Source organism: Lacerta agilis, chromosome 6, assembly GCF_009819535.1.
Source record: "Lacerta agilis isolate rLacAgi1 chromosome 6, rLacAgi1.pri, whole genome shotgun sequence".
Taxonomy (NCBI): domain Eukaryota; kingdom Metazoa; phylum Chordata; class Lepidosauria; order Squamata; family Lacertidae; genus Lacerta; species Lacerta agilis.
Genome location: NC_046317.1, coordinates 48,695,014 through 48,717,774, shown reverse-complemented (window position 1 = coordinate 48,717,774; position 22,761 = coordinate 48,695,014). Strand labels below are relative to the sequence as shown.

Genomic DNA, 22,761 nt, shown 5'->3' with positions numbered 1-22,761 from the left:
TTCTACCAGCTGTATGTTCCAGAGAACTGAGAAAGCAAAAACAAAGTTTAGTGCTCACATAATGTTCAATTCCTGTTTAGAGTGGTATTTGATTTGAGAGTTGTTTTCTGATACTAACATTAAGATTTTTTCAACTTCAAAATAAGTATAAAAGCAGACTCAATGCAATACAGGACAAATAAAATTGTATCTTAAAAAGGTAAAGGTAACGGACCCTTGACAGTTAAGTCCAGTCGCAGATGACTCTGGGGTTGCGGTGCTCATCTCACTTTACAGGCTGAGGGAGCCGGCGTTTGTCTTCAGACAGCTTTTCCGGGTCATGTGGCCAGCATGATTAAGCTGCTTCTGGCGCAACGGAATATCGAAACCAGAGCAGCACACGGAAATGTTGTTTACCTTCCCGTCAGAGCAGTACCTATTTATCTACTTGCACTTTTGGTGTGCTTTCGGACTGCTAGATTGGCAGGAGCTGGGACCAAGCAACGGGAGCTCACCCCATCGCGGGGATTCGAACCGCCAACCTTCTGTTCGGAAAGCCCAAGAGGCTCAGTGGTTTAGACCACAGTGGCTCCTGCGTATCAATTGTATCTACCAATTGATAAAACAGTACTATTATCCAAACATTTCTGCTGCACTTTAGGGTACACTGCTGCAAATAAGGAAAGTTTTTTCTTCGCCTGCTAATCAATATTCTAATTTCTGCTATGTAAGCCAAATGCCTATATTTATCTAGTGACTGGAGGAAAGATTTGGGCCTTAAATCCTTGTAAAGATAACCATTTGCTTTCTAGTTCTGTTTTTCCCAAGGAATGTTAGTAACTTTACAAGAGATTGAGAACCCATAATAACAAGTTTAGATGATATGTACATGTTCTGGGGATATGTAAATCATAACACCAACCAAAAATCTAACCAAGAAGCAAAGACTGCTGTTGCTGGGAGTGTTCCATAAATGTGCCAGGGACAAATCTGAAATATCCTGTCTTCCTTTACTCCTGTTCTTTCCCTCTGAGAGGACATGAAGTGTAGGAATTGAACACAGCATTCAGCTTATCAGGCTTTTAGAAAAAACAGTATTTTTATACTAATGGTGCTATATAATAATTTATGACAGGTAAAAAAAAGTAGTTTAATATTATATTAGAAGTTACGTTTCCCAATATATTTTGTGTGTCCAACTTGAGAGAAACCATGCCAAAGGAGTCATGATGCCATGGGTTGTGGTTTTACAAGTGTTTTAATAAGGAAAAAAGCATAACTGAAGTAGATCTGTTTGGTGCACTTAAAAAAATGTAACATTTTGGTACTCTTGCAAAATTTATCCCCAGTAACAAAGTGTGATACTTTATGAACAAAGCCATGCTATGTACCAAGTCATTTTGATCTGCTAACAGAAAATGCCGTTGAGTTGTCAATATTGTGCGAGTTTCCAAGCAGTTAGTTACAAGAAAAATAAGTTTTCCTAGCATACTGATTTGATTCTGATTTTCCTTGCATAAAAATGCAAGAAAGGGAAATATAAATTGAATAGTCACCTATCCAGTAAGCCTGTTTAAAGAGGTGCAGAATCTGTAAGGCAGGTGTTGGAATCATTTGGCCCTCCAGATGTTGCTGAACTTGGAGGCGCCATCTTTTGCCTGATGTGTCATGTGTGTATGATGTCAGATGCATAATGTATGCGTGTGACGTCACATTGTTGGGAGGAGGCTGAGTGGGGAGCCCAGAGCAGCATGACTTTGTCTCTTGCACTCAGGAGGAGCTAGCCATTGAACAGTGTTGCAGCCCGCTTCTTCCAACTTCTCAACATCAAGGGGGCCCTGCCAACAAATACTGAGGGGGGTGAAGACCCCTCCATCCCTAGGTGTTGGCACACCTGACTGAACTGCAACTCCCAGCAGACCCAGCAAACATGGGCAATGGCCAGGGATAATTAGAGTTGTAGTTCAGCAACATCTGGAGGGTTAAAGTTTCCCCAAATCTCTTGGTAAGGGGAAACTGGCAGCCTTTGCCACTGTGTGAAAAGGATATGTGCACAATTACACTGTAGGCATGTGTTTAGTGAACTGCTGAAAAAGTAAATGTAAAATTATATAAAAATGTGAATAGATGGTGTTTTTCTGTTTTCTTCACAGTGCTCTAGCCTGTTCAGCTGCAACTGTATTTTCAGTTCAGTTTTCAACCAATATATCAGGAAAGCTTATTGGAATCTTTACTCATGAAAAAAATCTTCAAGAAATTCAAGACATGGTCACTTCAAGGGAGAATGAATTGATATAGCAGTGAGAGCACCCCTAAATCTTTCTGTACTTTGTTTTTTTTAAAAAAAAATCTCTTGGTTTTTATAGCTCAACATACTGAATTCCATCTAGTTAAATAGTCTTTAACACCCTAAAGACTAACAGTTGTATTATGGCTTAAGCTTATCATGTCGTTCATGTTGTACAGTGTGATTATTTGTAAAATCAGTATGAACCACTATGTATCTCTTTTATCAAATCTTTATTCTAGCCTTCCTCTATGACAGGGGTGGCCAACTCCCAAGAGACTGCGATCTACTCACTGAGTTAAAAACTGGCAGTGGTCTACGCCCTTTTCTGGGGTTCAGGTTGTTGAGGTTTTTTTAGGAAGGAAGAAGGCCTGTTTGGGGGGGGGGGGTTCGGGTCAAAGTTGTTGCGTTTTTTCAGGGAGGAGGTAAAATGTTGTGCTTTTGGGGGGGCACAGTTGTTCGGCTTCCTTGGGGGGGCCCAATGATCTACCAGTGATCTACCGCAGATGTCCAGTGATCTACCGGTAGATCACGATCTACCTGTTGGACATGCCTGCTCTATGAGCTCAGTATGGCAAGCATGTTCTCCACAAGAACCCTACAATGTAGTTCAGGCTGGGAGAGTGGACCAAAATCATTGTGTGAGCCATTCTATTACTCTAGAAAAGCTTTTATTGCTTGACTTTATACTCCTGATTTCTTGCATGGAGTGGAATGTCAACTTCACACACAAGCATACATTGAAAGGGCAGGTCATAAGCTGGAACTAGTTGCTAGCAGAAGGTGAGTGTGTAAAGGCTGTTAGGCAATTAATGTGTACTACCTTAAAATTATTTTAAAACTCATTTTTTTTACTAAAATAATGCAGGAATATTGAGAAGAGACCTCAAATGTGCATTCGTGATGGTGGTAGCACATATTTTTGATCTTCTGGTTTGCTTTTACAAGAGTAAAAGCTGCCTCTGAGAAAGTCAACAAGCTAGAAATATATTGGGCAAATAACCCATCCTCGGTTCACCAGTGGAGGCCGTCTGTTTATGTTCTTTATTTTGGTGTTATTCCATCTGGCCTTCCATTGAAAAGCTGGCACTGCATTTCAAAATTCTATGAGTTGTATCCAAAGATGTCCATGCATGATCAGAATGGTCCCTACCTTTCTTTGACCCTCTGACAGCCCTTTGTGTGCCCTCAAAATTTGTTCTGGAGGGTTTTAGTGTCCCTGGAGGCACATTTCAGGAGGAGGATATGGAATACCTTTTCAGAGTTTTTGAATATCACATAATACTAAACGGGGGCTGCTAAGTTTAGTAGAGTGAGTATAGTTAGAATTGTAACTCTAGTTATAGCAAATGAAGTATTGCACTGCATACCATTTAAGTGTTCACTTACAGCCCCTCAGCTCTTTATGCAGTGGGTCTTTTTCCATTTCCCATTATGGATAATTGGAAAGTGATATTCTGCAGGAATGGATATGAAAACAGCTGTAGCTTCTAATATATTTTACTGTTATTACAGAGACCAGCAGCAAGCCCAAGTACATTTATTATTAGAATTTATTAGGAAACCAATTTTATATAACATAATGGGACTTTTGTTCTGATTATGTTTGTATCTCTTGTAATAGTGAAAGCAAGTCCAGTTCTTGCAGCTAAGCCAAACAATGGCTAAGTGAACAAGAGAGAGAGTGTGTGCTTGGAAATAAAACGGCTTTCTTGCTCCAGACAAACCATGGCCCATAGCCAAGATTTGTTCTTGCCTAACAGTGCGTTGTATGGGAGACAAATCACAAGCTGGTTTTGGGTGCAAAGATAACCCAGACCATGGCTTTCCTCTCGGCAACGGACGAAGAAGAAAAAGATTTCTAAAGTTTGCCCCCGAGTCTCCAGTAAAAATGCAGGGCAGCGAATCTGCGGCTGTCTAGCTTGTCTACCATAACTTTGTTCCCATAAAGGTCAGTTATTTTGCCCTCGGTGCTAACAGCTGCTGGCGAAGTGGGTTAGGGCAGCACGAGCGCTTCCAAGTTTTGCTGCTGTTGTGGGGGCTGGGAGGGAACACAAGCCGCTGCCCAGCCACAGATTACGCCAGGATTCTGAATGTCACCCCGATTTCCTTCGGGGAACTTCCCCACTTCCATCCCGGAGTCTCCGGGTTTGGGGATGCTTCCACAGGATCACCTATAAGCGAACATGGTCTGCGAATCCACAAACCCCGCCCCTCGTTTGATAGTTGAGGGAGACTCGAAGGAGGCGGGACACTCAGCAGGGACCGCGAGAACGCGAACTGCGCGGTTCCCATCATGCAACGGGGCATGAGTATAAAAATGGGGGCGGGGCGCGACGCGCTTCTTCAGAGAGTAGCCAGGGGCAGAGTGAATGGTGGTGGCTGTGGTGGGGCGCGGAAGGTATGTGTGGGGATGCTAGGAGGTACGTGAGCTGCGTGTCCGTGAGGCGTGTGCGTGTGTTGAGTGGCGGGCGTGTGGAGCCCCTGCGCTACTGCACTTCTTTCTCCCATTTACACGTTGATCTTATTTGATCGGGCCGGGATGTTGCCGCCTCCCCAGGCCTGAGATGAGAAGAACCCTTCTCCCTGCGAAGCCCTCGGGCGCTGTGCAGTGAAGCAGGTTAAGCGAGCGGGCGGCAGTTTTAAGCCGGAGGTGATGAACTGATCAGATAGACGAGGCTGGAGGCTGGCGGGGGGGTCCCTTCCGCCTCCTCCTGGCCAATGTGTATTGGAGCGATTCTGATCCGGCTCGACCGCAGCAGCTCCGCCTGAGCCAATCCTTTGTTCCTGCAGCAATAACGTCTCCCGCTCTCCACCCCCGTCCCTCGCAGAAGCTGCCTCCCGGTTGCACAAGGCTGCTGGCTTTCTTGAAAAGTCCCTTCCCAATAAATGCTAGTGGAATTCGCGGTGCGAAAACAACTTGGAACAATTAATTCTGGCATGCTTCCCCCCCCCCCCCCGACTTAAAAGGACTGAGGGTGAGATGGGTTGTACTCCACGGCAGCCCTTTGTTAAGTCCTTAAGGTGCCACAAGCCTCTGTAGACGGACACTTGCAGGCTCTATTCAAAGAGTTCATGACATTTGCATGTTGCATGGTTCCTTCTGTGGAGCCGTGCAATGTTTCCCAAGCTGTGCCCATGTCTTATAGGGCTGCTTCTCAAATTATTGCCACCATGTGGAGGCTGGTAATACAGTAACAATTAAAATGGCCTCTGGCGGTTAAAATTACAGAAAGCAGGCCTCCCCTAAGACACAAATTTTAAGTTCTCAAAATGACAAAGGGAATCTACAATTCCTTATACCTGTCAGCATTTTTGTGTGCTTTTGGAGTCGAGAGGAGGAAGACACACTTTCGGAGATTGCTAGGATAAATTGAGAAATAATTGGCCTGTTCTCATGTGAGTATTTTCTCTTGAATGTTCAACATACTACAGGTATTGGCTTTAATTCTGTAAGGGTTCGGCCCTTGGACTTGTTTGCGTAGCCAAAACTTGGTAATAAAGACTCGGCAGTAATAAAGATGGGCATTCCTATCCATGTGTGCAGTGCCCTTTTAAAACAGTGAAACTAGCTAGCCGCCTGGATTAGTAGAGAAACGGCTTTTACAGCAGTTTAACCTTGGCATCTTTCATTGTGAGAGTGCACTGCCTGCCTAAAGTGATAGTTTTTAAATGCTATCCTTTTAGTACTTCAGTTGAGATTAAATTATTCAATCCCTAACCAAAATCTGGATTTACTAGGCCTGATAACTTGGACTTTGCTCATAGGCAAGAAGCAGTTTGTTCCTCTCAAGTACTGGGGAACAGTATAGCTGCTACCAGAATTCATTGAAGCTGGGTGGTTTAATCAAGGATCTAAAAGGAAAGCAAACATTGAAGACTTAACTCGGGTACATGTAAACACAGGCTGAAAGGACAGAAGCAGCATCATGGCCATGCAAAACTCTTAGTGGTAGAAGATCCCACCATTTTCTTTGCGGGAGTATCCACTGTTGGTGGCTGCAGTGTGATGAGACTCTGAAAAGACAAAAGTCACAGCCAACTTTTTCTGAGTATTCCATGCACTGAGAAAGCTTCCAATCAGAACTCTAAATAGTACCACACATCAATTTAAGAGGAAGCTCTTAATTTCTTGTGGTAAATTGATAACCATCAATTCAAAAGTTTCCAGATGATGTTAAGCAGCATAACAAAAAAATGGAGATCTGAATGAATGCACAAAACCTGCACATGTTCTGCTTAGCTCTAAATTTCTTATCAATTAGTGGCTAACAATGTTTTTGATGACTTTTCTCCAGTCTAGAAGTTTTTAAAGTGTGATCCACACCATTTCAGTGGCTTCTCAAGCGGAATAAACATGTAGAGGAGCTTTCATCACCCTGATTTTAAAAGTATATCTACTCTGAATGCATTAGTTTTTAACACAGGGATAGGTTGAAGAATATGATTATATAATGTAAATAAAAGAAGCTTGATAAAAATAAAAAGGACATGGGAGAGTAGGGTGTCTAGGAGGTAGATTTGCTGAACACGAGCTGGTCACTATGGATTTATGTTCCTGCTCTCTTTAGGAGAGGTAAAATGAATGTCTACTATTTGTGCTTACCAATAGCTCCTTCAATGTTGTGGATTGACTCTCTTACTGGGTTGACCCAATGTCTCACAGATATACCCTTGGAAGTAGGGTGCTGAATCGGAGGTGCTGTGCGTTCCTTCACAGGCTCTATACCCTTCAGTTGTCTCAAAAACAAGAGTGAGAACATGTGTTAGCATGTAAGAAAGTAATACATTCTGGGCAGAGGCCATCACTTCCATATTCTGTGCATTGGAGTATGGATTTTGTTTGGTATCTGTAAGCATTAAAGTGATTTAAGATCTGTAGGCGTGCTCTCACTGAGAAGCACCCTAACACAATATAGAGTGCTAAGTAAGTAGAGATCCATATTTTGCCAAGGTAATATTCACTGGCTTGGGTTTCCAGTGTGCAGTGCAAAGCTGCTTGCTTCAGCATTGTCTGCACGTGCCTATTATTGCAAGTGCAGATGGATAAGATATGGGATACCCATGCAATACTGTACAAGCCAAAGCAGAAGCACTTCCTGCATTATTTTTGTGTTGTATACTGTGGCAGGAGAATGGTGTGTCTCATCTGCACATAGATGAAGAAACATTTTCAGTAAAGTACGGAAACAACCTGCCTCATAGCTACACATGTTGCACCTTGGGCTCATGCAAATTCTGTGGAAAGTCATGCTGTTTGCTGAATTCTACAAGAGCATTGAATTACACTTACCCATGGTCATCAAATAGGGTCTCCTTATGGAGAACTACCTTGCTTTTGTCTTTAAGCAGGTCTTCGTGGTGATTGTACAGGGCACTGAGGTTAAAATCCAGACTGTCTTTGGAAACCTAGGCATGGAGTTTAAAGAGGGATGGGGAAATCAGTATTTATGTTTTTATAAGTCTGTTTTAAGTACACAGTGCAGCTACAGGTGTTGGGTCAAAGTGTAGCCCATTTAAAAGCAAAGCTGACAGTGCACGAAAGCCAACCTATTTCTATTGAGGGGAAAGCAAGAGGCTTGCAACACAAGCAAAGGATGGTAGCATCAGATGAATATTTTTACCTCAGGTTCTGTATACCAGATTTCTCTTCTGATGCTTGCTAGCGTAGGTGTTCCATGTAGTCGATTCCAGGGGTCTCGTTGCTGTGCAAGATGGGTAGGCATACAGTACGGAGTTTTCTGGATCAATAAGAAGTATAAGAGACAAAGGAGTGATTGCAAACTTGTTCAGCCTGAGGAGATGGACCCTGCCAGCCAAGTTACTTGTGAGGTGGGCCAACCCTGTGCAGTGCTATTTCAGAATGACCAATCTGAAACCAAAATGAGGCATTGTGCCTCACTGAGTAGTATAATTGTTCAAATTCTAAAGTCACACTTTCGCTTATGCCCCCTTCTCATATATTTTTAATATATTAAGTGGTATAGAAATTCAGTCAGTCAATCACAGCAGAATCTACCACTGAGCCACTATTCTTCCCCAAAAGGAGTGAGCGAAGCCTGGCAAGACAGCCTTGGCATGGCAACAAGTTGCAGCAGATGGACCACGTGCCACCAGGAAGCTGTCTGGTTTAAAGAGAAAGGCGAGAAGTGTTTTAAGTGAGGAGCACTTGTATATTGCTGAGGCTACATTTATTTGTAGAGAGTAGTCTTGTCTAGAGTCTCCAAGTTACTCTTAAAAGTACATGTTCATAAAGTGCATTTGTGTAAAATTAGTGGCTTCAGCAGTCCCAAAATATATTGTGGCGCTTTGAGGTTTTAGAACTATCCTTTGATAAAAATTTGGTATTCTCTCTGTACCCACAATCCTCCTTGCAATGTACTTACACTTTCTTCCATTATTGGAAAGCATATAATGTATGGGGTTGGGAGCTTCTCTGTGCTCCCTCACCTAAGTTGTTGAAAGGGAATGGATGGAGTCCTTTATCTTGCCTGGAAAAGGAATGTATTGATAATGTGCATTCTTATCTGAGGGTAGTGCATTGTGACAACATCTTCCAGTATCGCCTTCTGTCTTCCAAAGTGCCACCTGGCACTCAAAAGTCAGTTTAAATAGCTGCTTCCTTATGTTGATGTTCCCTCCAGTCAATCTGACCAGCAACATACAAGTCACTGCTGATTCACACCTGGAGCCAGCCGGTCAAATGCAATTGAGGTTAAGGTAGATTTGTGGGATAGGTAGGTCAGAGGGGTTCTCTTAGATGTTCCCAGGACTACCAGTAATGTGCATCCCAATCTGAGGGTGCAGAGAGGTAGATTTTTGACCACATGAAAATAGATTTCCTGGTGAGTGACAGTAGAGAAGAAGGAAAGTGCTGCCTGCGTCATTGGGCCACTTCTCCCAGCCCCATTTTTTTCTTTTGCAGCAAATAAAGAGTGTGGAGGAAGAAAGTGGTTGCAGACTTCTCTTGGGGAGCCTGCATTTTTGTGCAAAGCCAAAGATTGGCTCAGTGTGGCCAGTAAACCAAGACAAATATAGCAGGAGTGGGGAAGCTTCTTTCTTAGTCCACGGGTCACATTCCCTTCTCTGTAACCTTATGAGGGCCATATGCCAGTGGCGGCTGGAGGCAGAGCCAAAAGTAGGCAAAGCAACATGCACATTTCACCTTTCTACAATAGGCTGGTTTGCACACACACAAGCAAGCAAGAGGCATTATCAGAGTTCCAGGACAAACTGCAATCGGGGGGGGGGGGGGAAATGCTCAGGGAGCCAAGTAAGGGAGTGGCCCAGGAGAGGGGGGTGGCTTGAGGAGAGGTCCAAGGGCCAGTTAAATCTAAACCAAGGGTCTTCTCTAGTTGCTTTCCAGATTCTGGTGTATGGAAAGCATTTTATTATTGTTAGCCCTAATGGTTTTGGTGATTTGCTCCTCAGTGCCTTTCTTTTGCATTATAATAATAATAATTTATTATTTGTACCCCGCCCATCTGGCTGGGTCTCCCCAGCCACTTTTGCATTGCCTGCATGCATTAGTTTTGCCAAAAATTGTCTTTCTTTTTGTTCTCATTTGCACACGTCTTCTGAGAGTAGCCTTCTTGCCTCTAACTTATAGGTTCTTTGACTCTGCTGCTTAATCACTCTGGCCTTATTTTGGATTTTGTGATGTCTTTCCTGATCTACAGTATAAGTACTATCTCAGCTTCTATTACTGTAGTTTTGGATAACTCTCCCTCCCCCATCCTCAAGTGTTCTGAATATATGCTAACCCTCTTGCCTTGGCTTTCCCTCTCAGTTTCCTTTTCATCAATCTTTATTTTTTATAAGAAGTTTCCTCTACCCAGTGAAAGTTAAGCAGGTCTACAACATTCCTCCCATTCAAAACCCTTTTAATCCAGGTTAATAGTTTGGCTGAACTACAGCATAAATAGGCTCTCATTTTGCATCCTTCCTTTCCATTTCTGTGAAGAACACCACAAGAGAAGAATGGCCTGGTCCAAATGTGCATATAAATGCCTGGTTTGAAACTATTGTGTATCTCCCCCCCCCTTTTTTTTTTTTAGTTTGTAAGCCTGAGGTCAGGGACGTGGGTGGCGCTGTAGGTTAAACCACAGAGCCTAGGGCTCGCCGATCAGAAGGTTGGCGGTTTGAATCCTTGCGAGGGGTGAGCTCCCGTTGCTCGGTCCCTGCTCCTGCCAACCTAGCAGTTCGAAAGTATGTCAAAGTGCATGTAGATAAATAGGTACCGCTCCAGGCAGGAAGGTAAACGGTGTTTCCATGTGCTGCTCTGGTTCACCAGAAGTGGCTCTGTCATGCTGGCCACATGACCCGGAAGCTGTATGCGGCCAGTAAAGCAAGATGAACGCCGCAACCCCAGTCGTCCACAACTGGACCTAATGGTAAGGGGGCCCTTTACTTTTACCTTTTAAGCCTGAGGTCAAGTCCTGTGTCTCTTCTAAAAAAAATTAAACACAACAAAAGGCCTTTTCCATTGTGTTCCTGTCTATGGAATGCTGTTGCTAGGGAGGGATGCCTGCCACCACCTTCGTCAGTTTTTATTTATTTGTTTGTTACATAAAATTAGTACACTGCTTGATCGTAAAAAAACTCAAAGCAATTTACAAAAAACCAAAGCAATAAAATCTGTTAGTTGCCAGGTTTAGACTTCTCTGCTAGTGTTTTTTCCTGTCTGCTTTTAAATAGTTTATACATGCTGTATTTTATTGTCAAACTGTTTTGAGACTTCTTCCTCTAAAAGCAACTGAAAAATGAAACAAACAATAGACCCGAGCTTCTTTACCTGGCAATATTTGTCTGAAAAGCAGGATAAAAAAATACAATCAAATAACATTTCCAGCCTGTACAATTTACACTTCTCTCTCTCTCTCTCTCTCTCTCTCTCTCTCTCTCTCTCTCTCTCTCTCTCTGTGTGTGTGTGTGTGTGTGTGTGTATAAACACTCTGCCTCTTATCCTGCATTAGCTATATTTGCAAGCGGTGTGTCCCCTCACTTGGGAAGAAAAGAGGGTAGAGCAATGAGGTCAGGTAGAAGCAAGAGTTGCAATAATGCCAAAGAGGTTCAGTGGCATGAGCCCTCCGATGAGAATGACTTTAGGCACGTTGTTAATATAAATGTAAAGGGGTGCATCTAAAAATGTTTTTAAATGGGTGAGGGCATTCCAAATAGGTGCCCTCTTACCTGGGAACATCTGTTGTTTCCCGTGCAGGTCTCTTCATTTTCATAGTGTGGGAATGGAAAGGGGTCCCTGGTGGTTGGCATGCTCCAGAGGATGGGCGATCCAGTGGCAGTAGCAAAAGCAGACCGTGGGTTACCTCTCGCCGCGTGTCAGGTTTGTTTAGGAACCGGCGGCGGTTGCTAAGCGACCGTGTTCCCGGGCTTTTAGAGCCCGCAGCACATTCTCTAAGGCGCCCTCTAATGGCTGGAAATGGTAGCACAAAAAGCGGCGCAGGGAAGGAAACGTCAGAATTTTCCTGGAAGGATAAACAGCAGCAGGAAAGGAGGACGGTGCAAATGGGAGGGCGCAAGGCTATTGGTCTTCCGAGAGAGCGACGTGTAACTGGCTGACTAGTCAGCACAAAGATCTGGAGAGGCGGGGGCGGGGAGGAGAGATGCTTCAGACTTGACGCTGCCATCCCCAGAAATAAAAGACGTTGGCGGATTATTATTATTTTATTTACAAAAATAGGTTTGGTTTTTTTTAGGATTTTATATAGCTGGGAGTTCAAGTGCACTGAATAGTTAATCTCGCTCTTAATTGCATATGTAGTTTTCCTATTTAAAGACTTGCAAGTGGGTTCCCTGTTAACGTTTGCGAGGTAAACCGGCTTATAACAGCCGCATGGGTATGCTAAAAGCGGGAATGAACATTTGCCTTCTAAGTTTAAAACAACATCTCGGCCGCCTACCTCCCGAGAAAATAAAGGAAGAGACATCAGGGAGGGCCTGGTGCAAAAACACGCGCCATTCCAAGGAGACGCTCGTGCAACAGAGGCACGCGGCTGTGCAATAGCATGGAGAGTTAGAAACCACGGGGTTTTTTTTGGTGAGACCCAAGAGACATAGACATGACCTCCTCGCTGGTGGCGCCGTGGATCTGAAATACTCTTTCAATATAGATACGTTTTTTTCTGATTTGTGTTTATTTGTACTTTGTATTTGTAAAACCAATAAAAATGATTTATAAAAAATAAATAAAAATGAAATACTCTTCCAATGCAGTGGTCAGGCTTCTTCCTTGCTGTTTTCCAGACAAAAACTGATTTTTAAACCCCCCCCCCCCTTTTCAATATTCAGTTTCGCTGCTGTTTTAAACAGGCTTTCCGTGGTTTTTAAATTCGTATATTTGTTCGCTGCAACTTCTGTGGTGTTCTCAAATAAACCATAGCTGTCAACTTTTCCCTTTTCTTGCGAGGAATTCTTTTCGGAATAAGGAAATTTCACTTTAAAAAATGGAAAAGTTGACAACTATGGAATAAACCACAAACCAGGGAAAGATAATGAAACATCTGCGCTGCAAATAGATTGGTACCCAGTTCTAAGCTTCCCACACCGAAAGCACCTCATTTACACCAACCACATCAAGTGGGCATAGTCGTTCTGTAAACGTGGTCGAGAGACCCGTTAGAACAGAAGAAGAAAAATCTGACCTGTCACAATAAACCTATTTATGGACCTAATAGGTATCTAAAGCCATTTGCACATAACAAAATACGTATTTTATCAAAGTAATTGTTGAACTGAAATACAATTGTTGTCGTTCAGTCGTGTCCGACTCTTCATGACCCCATGGACCAGAGCACGCCAGGCACCCCTGTCCTTCACTGCCTCCCGCAGTTTGGCCAAACTCATGTTAGTAGCTTCGAGAACACTGTCCAACCATCTGTCGTCCCCTTCTCCTTGTGCCCTCCATCTTTCCCAACATCAGGGTCTTTTCCAAGGAGTCTTCTCATGAGGTGGCCAAAGTACTGGAGCCTCAACTTCAGGATCTGTCCTTCTAGTGAGCACTCGGGGCTGATTTCTTTAAGAATGCAATTAATAAGACTTATAATAGTGAAATAATTATTAAGCTCTAACTTAAAATGATTGGGGGCCCATTACTTACATCATAGAAGCCTACACAACACGAAACACTGTTGCTGTAATGTAGGTTTTATTTTATTTATTTTTTATCTTTTATTTTGGAAATGTACATCCAGCCCCCCCTTTAAATATCTGGGGGGGGGGGCAAGAGAGTGGGGCCCTAAGCTATTACAGCTTATTACCGGTACAGTTTATACGTAAATACGGTACTGGGGACGGCCCCCGCAGAGTTGATGGGCGTCGTTATTCAAATAGTGTGTATGCCGTGTGATCGATTATGTGGGGTGGGGCTTAATTGCCCCCGCCCAAATTCAAGTTGTTCACCCCCTGGAGTGGTTTGAGTAGGTGGCGCGGCTGCATCTCCTGAGATCAACCCCCTCTCTCAGAGAGCGGCCTAGTCGTTCGCACAGCGAGTCTAACCGCGTCTCTACTCAGAAGCAACTCCTGCTGAATCCCAGGCCAACGAGGTTAGGATTGCACCCTAACCCTTGAACCTCTTTCCCTCCGGCTACGCCGTTTCCTATTGTTCAGAATTAGGCGGGCTTTTGTTTGTTATGGTCGCGCGGCCTCTCACGCGGCGGCCGCGGCGGCGAGCGCGCCGAGAGGCTCGCGCGCCTTTCGAAAGATGCGCGCGCCAGCAGCAAACGGCCTCTGTCCCCGGGCGCATCTTTCAAGCCGCCTCAGGTGCACGGGAGCCGGAGGCCAGCGCGGCGGAGGCAGCTGCGGTTGCTAGGCAGCGAGGTGTGGGCGGCGCGAGGCGGGCAGGGGGCGGGGCTCCCGCATCCCACCTCCGCCCGAGAGCGCTGCTTGCTGCTCCTGCTGCTGCTGCTGCTCTTGCCGCCGCTGCACCTGTGAGTCGGTGGCCGCCTCATCCAGACGCGCGGAGAAGCTGCTCGGTGCCTTTGGGCTGCTCCTGCGCCACGATGGCTGGGGCCGCTGGCGGTGTCCATCCTCCTCGGCCGGATACAGCTGGGTGCTGGCGGTGCCTCCCTGGTGCCGAGCTCGGGCGGAGGCGCCTGCCGCTTCTCCTGCTTTCTCTACTGTTGCTGCTTTGGGCAGGCGCCGCTACTCCGGGAGAGGAGCTGCACGCCTGCAAAGAGGTACCGGCGGGGAAGAGCAAGGGGGCGTTCATGTCCTGGTCAGGAGGACTGGAGCAGAGGGGTTGGGGGGTGTCTAAATTTGAAACACCTTAGAAAAAGACTTGGCTTAAATCAATTCGAATTGTGTTTACTAGAATAAAACTCGCCGCCAAAGTAGTCTGCGATGCTTGTGGAGCAAAAGGCACGCTAGAAGAGCATTGTTTCTTGGGCATCAATGAATGCTGTAGCCCTAGGAAGGGTTGGAGCAAGGCAGGCACACATAAGAAGTGCACTTGGCTGCCTTTCGCCTAGGGGTCTTGTGGGGGCCAGTACACTACCTAGCCAGCATGCTAACAACAGATTCTTGTGAGCAAAACCTACTTGGAGGGCTGGCAGGCCGTTTGTGGGAATGTTTAAATGGGGACAGGAGAGGCTAACTTCAAGCCACCACCGGGGAAGGTGGAAGAAATCTCTAGTTTTCCTAGAACAGACTGAAGCCAGGGCAGTACTGTAGTGGGTAGTGATTTTCATTGTTGGATCATTACCCTCCATGTTTCCTATATGCCGGACATGGTGCTGTTTTTGTTGTTGGTGCCTCTTAGGTGACCCATTCCAGAGGGTAGCCTTTGTTGTAGCAAAAAAAGGTAAATTTATGGAATGAACACACTTGGCATGCCATAGGCTTACGCTTTGGTCAGTTTGTTATTCTTTAAGATACAGTACCGCAGGACTGATTATTGTTTTAGTAGCTGTCAGATCAGATTATCTCTTCTAACTAGTTCTAAACTGCCCCTTAGGGACTTCTAGCACCACCACCTGCATTTTGCTTTAACTAAGGAGTAACGATAAGGACACATCTCACAAACCTGAAGGAGAGTGTTTGTTTGTCTTTAAATTGGAGGATCAGTGCTGTCCAACCTTCTGGCACTGTAGTACTCCCTTTCCTGCACCCCACCCCCATTGACCACTGACTGGAATCTACCTTTGGAAACTGACTATGTTTTCTCCCCCCCCCCCCCTGCAATGTAACATGGCAGGTTGCCTGTGAGTCAGGTCGCAGTAACTTTCTAGTATGTCAACAAAGAGTGACTTTAATTTCTCCTGTACATGCCTGTTTTTCCTTAATGAAAACTGATGTGAACAGTATAGGCAATGGAAACAAAAATCAAAGGCAATTAAACAAAGCAGAGGAAAATTGCACGTAAATAGCTGCCAGGTGCATGGGTATTAATACTTTTTAATCTCTGGTCATTGTACAGACCATTGTTACATTCAATTGGCTGAAATGGGTGAGGCAGTTCACAATGCTTGCCATATACTTGCATTTGTGTGTTGTGTGTGCTTTTTAAAGTTATGGGAATGTCAAGGCTTTCTGAATTTAACTTGTAGTCTGTAAAAGTATATTTTCTCTTGCAATTTTGTTACTGGTTTATGTTCTTTTTTTTGGTATCTTGTTACACTTTCATTCCATTTTTGTATGGCTTCTTGTACTGCATGTATGCTGTGGGTGTAACTATCTGTCTGAGCCCCACCCTTGACAGTTCTTTCTCTGTTAAGAACAAAGGTGGCTTGATGGATCAAACCAAACATTTATCTAATGCCATCCTCCTGTTTTCCCTGAGTGACCAACCAAATGCCTTCTGGAAACCACCCAGCAAGACTTTAAGGCAAGAGTCCCTCACAACTGATTTTCCCTCAGCAACTGGTATTCCGTGGCATAATATGGTATTCCACTGGCATATAGTCTCTGGACTTAGGAATTCCATTTTGGCTATCATAGCCGTGGATAGGGCTCTTCATTCTAATCCAGGCATAGGCAAACTCGGCCCTCCAGATGTTTTGGGACTACAACTTCCATCATCCCTAGCTAACAGGATCAGTGGTCAGGGATGATGGGAATTGTAGTCTCAAAACAGCTGGAGGGCCAAGTTTGCCCTATGCCTGTTCTAATCCCTTCCTCAAAATGACCAAGAATACCATTTTGATGTTTTTATTGTAGCTTTTGTCTGTCTGTGCCAAAATGTAGCAACAATAGTATTCTATTGGGGGTGCAGTGCTGTGCATAATTGTTTGTGCCTGCAGCTCCCAAGACTTAATGCAAACAAAATTGATTACTTTGGAACTCTTGAAAAGGAACTTGAGAAGAAACTAAAGCAGGCAGTCTGAAGTTACCATTATTGAGCCATCTGTTAGCAAAGTGAGCACCCCATGGGTGGCTGGTTCCCCCAAATACTGTAACACCAGGAGCAGCAAACCTACCCTCCAACAGTTCCCTCGGGGTCCAAGGGAGGCTTTGGCCTCTGTTCCTAAGTGGTCATTGGAGGTGAGGAGGATGAATGTTCTCCCCAATTCTTTCTCCTTCAGATTTTGTTAGACTGAGAAGCACATGACTTCAACTGTGTGAAATGGCTGAATGATATATTTATAAGAGGCAAGCCAAGGTGTTCTTTGCACTTCCCCATCTCTTCACAAGCATGAATCTCAGGGTATGAATGCTGATTATGCATTCAAAAATGCCGTGTGGTCCATCCCTGCTGGAAGTCAATCTCATAGGTGTTGGTGGAACTTGCTCCAGCAGGAGGATTATTCTCACAGCCAAACAGTTGGAGACGAACCTGGCAATAACACTGCTTTAGGCCTGTCAGCCAATTAAATCATGTTTAGTTGATTAATCAACTGCCTTTTAACTGAAGGTTGAATCTAGTCATATTCAAGAGTAGACTCTTTGAAATAAAAGGATTTAAGTTAGTCTTGCTCAACCAATTACACGAAGAGTAAGCTGAATGACCCACTCAGCCAAAGGCAACCCAACAGCCAGATATTTGACTACCCTCACATTTTTGCCATTCCAGGCAGGTAGCAAAACATCCCTCCTCCCCGAGATGCAATGGGGCTTATTTCAGTTTATTCATTTGCTCATCTTTCCAGGAGGCCCACTGCTACCATTTTAAAGTACTGTATCATACCTTGATGCAGTTTATCGCACCAGTACATTGCATATGTAGCACAGCCATGAATAGAAACCTCACAAACACAAACTGGTCTAAACTTATATATAACACAACCCTTTCTGCAATCCAGTTTCAGGCAGCTCTTGTGACTGAGGGGGGAAATCACCCAGGGGTGAGCTAAAAGAAGATCACCTCTGCGTGTCCAGAGTAAAGATGGAGCAAGCAAGGTGGGGGCTTGTGACAGTTAGTTGCCACTCACGAATTCAGAGGCTGGAGTGTTGGTGGTGCTTTTGCCTCCCTTCTCATAGAATGGAATCATGTCGTACTGAAGAGTTTGCAGCAGCAGTGGGAGATCTCTGGCTCATGGGCCTAATTATGCCCACCAGGCCATTTAGGGAAAAAACACATCAGCCAGTTAATCACCTGGCATCATATGATTTGAGATGCCTGCTTGAAATAGAAGACTCAGGAGTGCTCTCTTATGGGTGCTCCTGATTCTTCCTTCCCAGCCTGCTTGAATTGCGCACTCTCTGAATCCAGCACCCTTTTCTGTTGCCCTGCATAGCAACCGAAAGTGCCAAGTTCAAAAAGCGCCAAACTCAAGCTGACTAATTTCTCTATTTTTAACTTTTATTATTAATTCTGTGCATGTTTTATTTAAATGTATAATCTCCTGCAGCCCTCACTGGAGCAGTGTTTCTGGTTTTAATGTGCAGTGTTCTGGGGGAGAGATAAGGAAGGAATAATAAATGTATTCAAGGGTAGAGTGTCGAAGGTTTTAAGAATATCATCAAAATCACTTCTGCCTTAGAAGTGACTAGATTTATTTCGGACAAACTGGAGATTGGCATCAGGTTTGCTGCCTAGGCTTTGAAAGAGCAACTCCTGAAAAGGCAGCTGTTATGCATCCCTGGTTGGTAGAACATGGAGTGATATGTGATGATTGAAATTAAATGTGGCTTCAGGTTTTAAATGTTAGTTCCCAACTTATTCAGGACCAGAGTCCAGAGCTGTGGGAGTGACTGATGGGGGTGGGGTCAGACAACCTTAGAAAAATTCCCTGCTAAAAGACTCACTGAATATAATGGACCGAACTCAACTGTGTGTGAAACTTAGTTGACTACCTCCCTTTATTTTGTGTGTGTGTTTAAGCAAGGGTGGGAGGAGCCTTCAGCCCATTCATCTTATTGAGACATTATAATTGGGCTCCCATGCAGCTGCTATTTGCTGAAGTTTAATAAAACTGGGATTCTATTTCTGCATCTCTTGTCTGGTCTGCTTTGGCCCTAGGTGTTTTGGGCAGACTGTAGCCAACCATTTGGCAGAGGAGGAGGTACAAAATTGTTGTTGTTGTTCAGTCGTTCAGTCGTGTCCGACTCTTCGTGACCCCATGGACCAGAGCACGCCAGGCACGCCTATCCTTCACTGCCTCTCGCAGTTTGGCCAAACTCATGTTAGTAGCTTCGAGAACACTGTCCAACCATCTCATCCTCTGTCGTCCCCTTCTCCTTGTGCCCTCCATCTTTCCCAACATCAGGGTCTTTTCCAGGGAGTCTTCTCTTCTCATGAGGTGGCCAAAGTACTGGAGCCTCAACTTCAGGATCTGTCCTTCTAGTGAGCACTCAGGGCTGATTTCTTTGAGAATGGATAGGTTTGATCTTCTTGCAGTCCATGGGACTCTCAAGAGTCTCCTCCAGCACCATAATTCAAAAGCATCAATTCTTCGGCGATCAGCCTTCTTGATGGTCCAGCTCTCACTTCCGTACATTACTACTGGGAAAACCATAGCTTTAACTATACGGACCTTTGTCGGCAAGGTGATGTCTTTGCTTTTTAAGATGCTGTCTAGGTTTGTCATTGCTTTTCTCCCAAGAAGCAGGCGTCTTCTAATTTCGTGACTGCTGTCACCATCTGCAGTGATCGTGGAACCCAAAAAAGTGTAATCTCTCACTGCCTCCATTTCTTCCCCTTCTATTTGCCAGGAGGTGATGGGACCAGTGGCCATGATCTTAGTTTTTTTGATGTTGAGCTTCAGACCATATTTTGCGCTCTCCTCTTTCACCCTCATTAAAAGTTTCTTTAATTCCTCCTCACTTTCTGCCATCAAGGTAGTGTCATCAGCATATCTGAGGTTGTTGATATTTTTTCCGGCAATCTTAATTCTGGTTTGGGATTCATCCAGTCCAACCTTTCGCATGATGAATTCTGCATATAAATTAAATAAGCAGGGAGACAATATACAGCCTTGTCGTACTCCTTTCCCAATTTTGAACCAATCAGTTGTTCCATATCCAGTTCTAACTGTAGCTTCTTGTCCCACATAGAGATTTCTCAGGAGACAAATGAGGTGATCCGGCACTCCCATTTGGCAGAGGAGGAGGTACAAAATAGTATGTAGCTAATTATAGGTAGTCTAAGAAATTCAAAATAAAGTTATTTCAGCTGTAATGATGTACACACTTTCTTTGGACTAAGTCCCACTGAGCTCAATGGGGTTTACTTTTGAGTAGATGTGCATAGGATTGGGGTGTTCATTCAGTTAGCATTTTAAAGATATTCCCATTTTAAGATTAATAAGCATAAGTACCAAGAGCTTGTCAAATATCCCAAAGTTTTTGCATTCATTGCCCAGGAGCCTGGAAGTAGCTTTTCTTCTTAATGAGCAATTCATTAGAATACTGCATGTGGGTGGTTTTTTGTTTGTTTGTTATATCTCCTAAAAGTGAAAGGCATGCTAAAGGCTTACAATGTAACCCTACCCTTATCTATATAGAAGTAAGTCCTATTGAATTCCCATGTAAATGGGATTAGGGCTGCATCCTTGGTGTTTTTCTTCTTTCAATATGAAAACCCAGCATCAAGGGAAGGGCCTTTGAACGGACAAAGCCTGACAATGGTTAAGGACTTGGGTAAGTTGTGAAATAACATTAAAAAAATGAGTTGGTATTTCATTCTAGTCATCATGTATAATTCAATGTCCCACCCCTGGGGTACATATGAGGCGCATTTTCATAAATGCAAGTGTTGCTCTTTCAGACCCCGCCCACCAGAAAATCATTTTCTAGAAATGACCAGTTCTTGCAGTGTGATCTTTGAGAGCACGGAACGTGCTGAAACCCCTTAATCTCTTTGCATTTGCTCAGTGGGAACAGTAATAGCTGCAGAACAGAATAGCTGTATTTTTATTTAATTTATGCTGATACAGATCTTGACTATTGGCTCCACGAGACTCATACCTGTTTTTTGCCTAAAGTAATCAGGATCAGTTGCTGCTGCTGCTTGGTACTTCTAGCTAGCAGTGTTGGATCTACGAATCTTGCCAAAGGGGGCAAAAGTCTGCACTGCCGCCCACCCCGGCAAGAAGGAAGCCTGCCTGGACCCACCCACACCTCAACTTGGCAGGCAGGTGGGACCTCAAGTGCTTCCCCAGCCTCAGCCAGACAGTCTTGAAGGCAGCACCTTGCCCTCCTCCAACTCTTTGCAACACTGAGAAATGGTGGGTTGCTCTGCCACAGGAAATGGCATGCAGGGACTGGGGATGAGGAAAGACACCATAGGCAGTGATCAATGGATGGAGGAGCAGGCAGCCACCTTCTGAGCTGGTTGACTTGAGGCTCTTTTTCCTCCTCCCCCCTCCCTGTTTTTGTATGGTGGAACCTCAACACACACACACAAGCTGGGATGCTGACTCTGAGCTTGTCCTGGTCTGCTGGCCAAGTTCAGCTTCAGCTTCCCCAGCAGGACTTGAGTAGCAGCAGAGGTGAATTTAGCCGAGCATGACTGGTTCACCTGCACTGAGTGTCGAAACAGTGACTTAGAACGGAAGGCCAGAGGGTGTGTGTGTGTGTGCATGTACCGAATTTCAGTGTGGCACAGGGCATTGCTGAAATTTGAAAGCCCAAAGTCTGCCACTGGCACAAGGCCCCTCTTTCTCCCCTTTGCGTCCCATCCTGCTTCAGCTTCTCACCTTCCTTTTCTTGGGGTGTGCAAGGAAGAAGGACTTTCTATAGGCACTCAACAGTTTTTCCTCCCTTCTAACCTGCCACGTGGGGCATATGCTCCTTTTCACCACCCCGTTTGATTCAGGCCTGTCAGCTAATGCTTAGGCAGATGCTTATGATGGAACAAAAACCCCCAAACCCCTCAACCAATTCCTTTTTGTGTTATTCAATGGTCCCACAGACCAGGGATGGGGCCCTTGTGGCTCTTCAGATCCTGTTGGACTCCATCAACCCCACGCAGCATAGCCAGTGGTAAAGGACGATGGGAGCTGTAGTCGAACAACATTTAAAGGGTCACAGGTTCCCCTCCCTGGCCTAAGGCCAGATATAACCTTAGACTAATTCCTATATCTCTGAATTAAGAGGACTCTTTTAAAGACACAAAAACAATTGTTTTTGCTTGCTTTTGTTGATGGTAGATATTGAGTTACAGGTAGGTAGCTGTGTTGGTCTGCCATAGTACAAACAAACAAACACATTCCTTCCAGTAGCACCTTAGAGACCAACTAAGTTTGTTATTCGCATGAGCTTTTGTGAAGAAGTGTGCATGCACACGAAAGCTCATACCAATAACAAACTTAGTTGGTGCTACTGGAAGGAATTTTTTGTTTGTTTGTTTGTTTGTAGATATTGAGGCAAGACAAAAAGTGGTCTCTATTGGAAACACTGGTAAAAGCTCCTGCTGATGTATAGGACAATTACATTCGGAAATATTTGATGCTGCTTTTATAAGTCTTAATATTGCCCTTTTTACTGTACATCTTGTGCATCAATGAGTTTTAAGCTTCTCCTCACTCTTTTATAGCCTTGGTCTAGTAAGGCAACTGTAATTGGTTATGTGCTACAGTTATCCCCTGTACACTGATGACTGTGTGTTTCCTCTTACTGGAAGCCTGGACTTAGCTGAGGATGCCTAACTGTCCTTGCTTTACTAGATTTATTAGATATTCAGATACACACCTGCCTTTCCCACCCCCAGTTAGCCTCACCATATGCTGTATGAGTAAACTCTTGAATATGTAAGTACAGTGGTACCTCAGTTTACAAACTTAATCCATTCCGGAAGTCCGTTCTTAAACGAAAACCGTTCTTAAACCTAATGAGGCCTCCCTCCGTTGGTGCCCTTCCACCATTCGGATTCTGTTCTTAGACCGAGGTAAAGTTCTCAGACCAAGACACTGTTTCTGGTTTTGTGGAGTTTGTAAACCAAATTGTTCTTAAACCGGACTGTTCTTAAACCGAGGTACCACTGTACTGTGACAGAGGAGCGCTAGTCTCCTCCTGCTTCTCTATTTCTGTGAGCAAAGCCCTCGCAGCTTCTCCACTCAACTGGCTATCTCACAGGAGAAAGATTAAAACTCTCTGATGGG

At 44.4% G+C, this 22,761-nt stretch overlaps 2 protein-coding genes and 1 non-coding gene across 5 annotated transcripts in view; 2 read left to right on the top strand and 1 right to left on the bottom strand.

Annotated features, from left to right (window-relative positions):
• Positions 1–4,632: 4,632 nt before the first annotated feature.
• On the top strand, positions 4,633–5,014 carry LOC117049294. The gene has a single exon (XR_004426932.1).
• Positions 5,015–6,090: 1,076 nt separating this feature from the next.
• On the bottom strand, positions 6,091–11,641 carry C6H1orf194 (chromosome 6 C1orf194 homolog). 2 transcript variants are annotated; one of them, XM_033152501.1, is made up of 5 exons: positions 11,459–11,641; positions 7,891–8,007; positions 7,560–7,675; positions 6,873–7,006; positions 6,091–6,283 (listed from the first exon to the last, which is right to left on the bottom strand). In XM_033152501.1, exons 1-5 carry the CDS (start codon positions 11,537–11,539, stop codon positions 6,213–6,215), a joined length of 519 nt encoding a protein of 172 aa, XP_033008392.1. In that variant the 5' UTR covers positions 11,540–11,641; the 3' UTR covers positions 6,091–6,212. The 2 variants fall into 2 exon arrangements, with proteins under 2 accessions (XP_033008392.1, XP_033008393.1); XM_033152502.1 differs by lacking the exon at positions 11,459–11,641 and adding an exon at positions 8,653–8,767.
• A 2,587-nt stretch (positions 11,642–14,228) lies between these two features.
• Positions 14,229–22,761, top strand: part of ELAPOR1 (endosome-lysosome associated apoptosis and autophagy regulator 1) — a 53,364-nt gene continuing 44,831 nt past the window's right edge. The window contains exon 1 of one of the 2 annotated variants that reach the window (XM_033152499.1): positions 14,229–14,460. In XM_033152499.1, the coding sequence (XP_033008390.1) occupies positions 14,284–14,460 (177 nt within the window). In that variant the 5' untranslated portion in view covers positions 14,229–14,283. The remainder of the gene's footprint in view (positions 14,461–22,761) is intronic. The other variant, XM_033152500.1, reaches the window with a different exon arrangement.

Excerpts from the sequence above, each read along its gene's own strand:
- C6H1orf194 (XM_033152501.1), bottom strand. The coding sequence starts at position 11,539 with ATGCCAACCACCAGGGACCCCTTTCCATTCCCACACTATGAAAATGAA. Across the intron at positions 7,676-7,890 it reads TCTGGTATACAGAACCTGAG|GTTTCCAAAGACAGTCTGGA; the intron begins GTAAAAATATTC and ends CTCCATGCCTAG. Across the intron at positions 6,284-6,872 it reads CAACATTGAAGGAGCTATTG|AGTCTCATCACACTGCAGCC; the intron begins GTAAGCACAAAT and ends TTGTCTTTTCAG.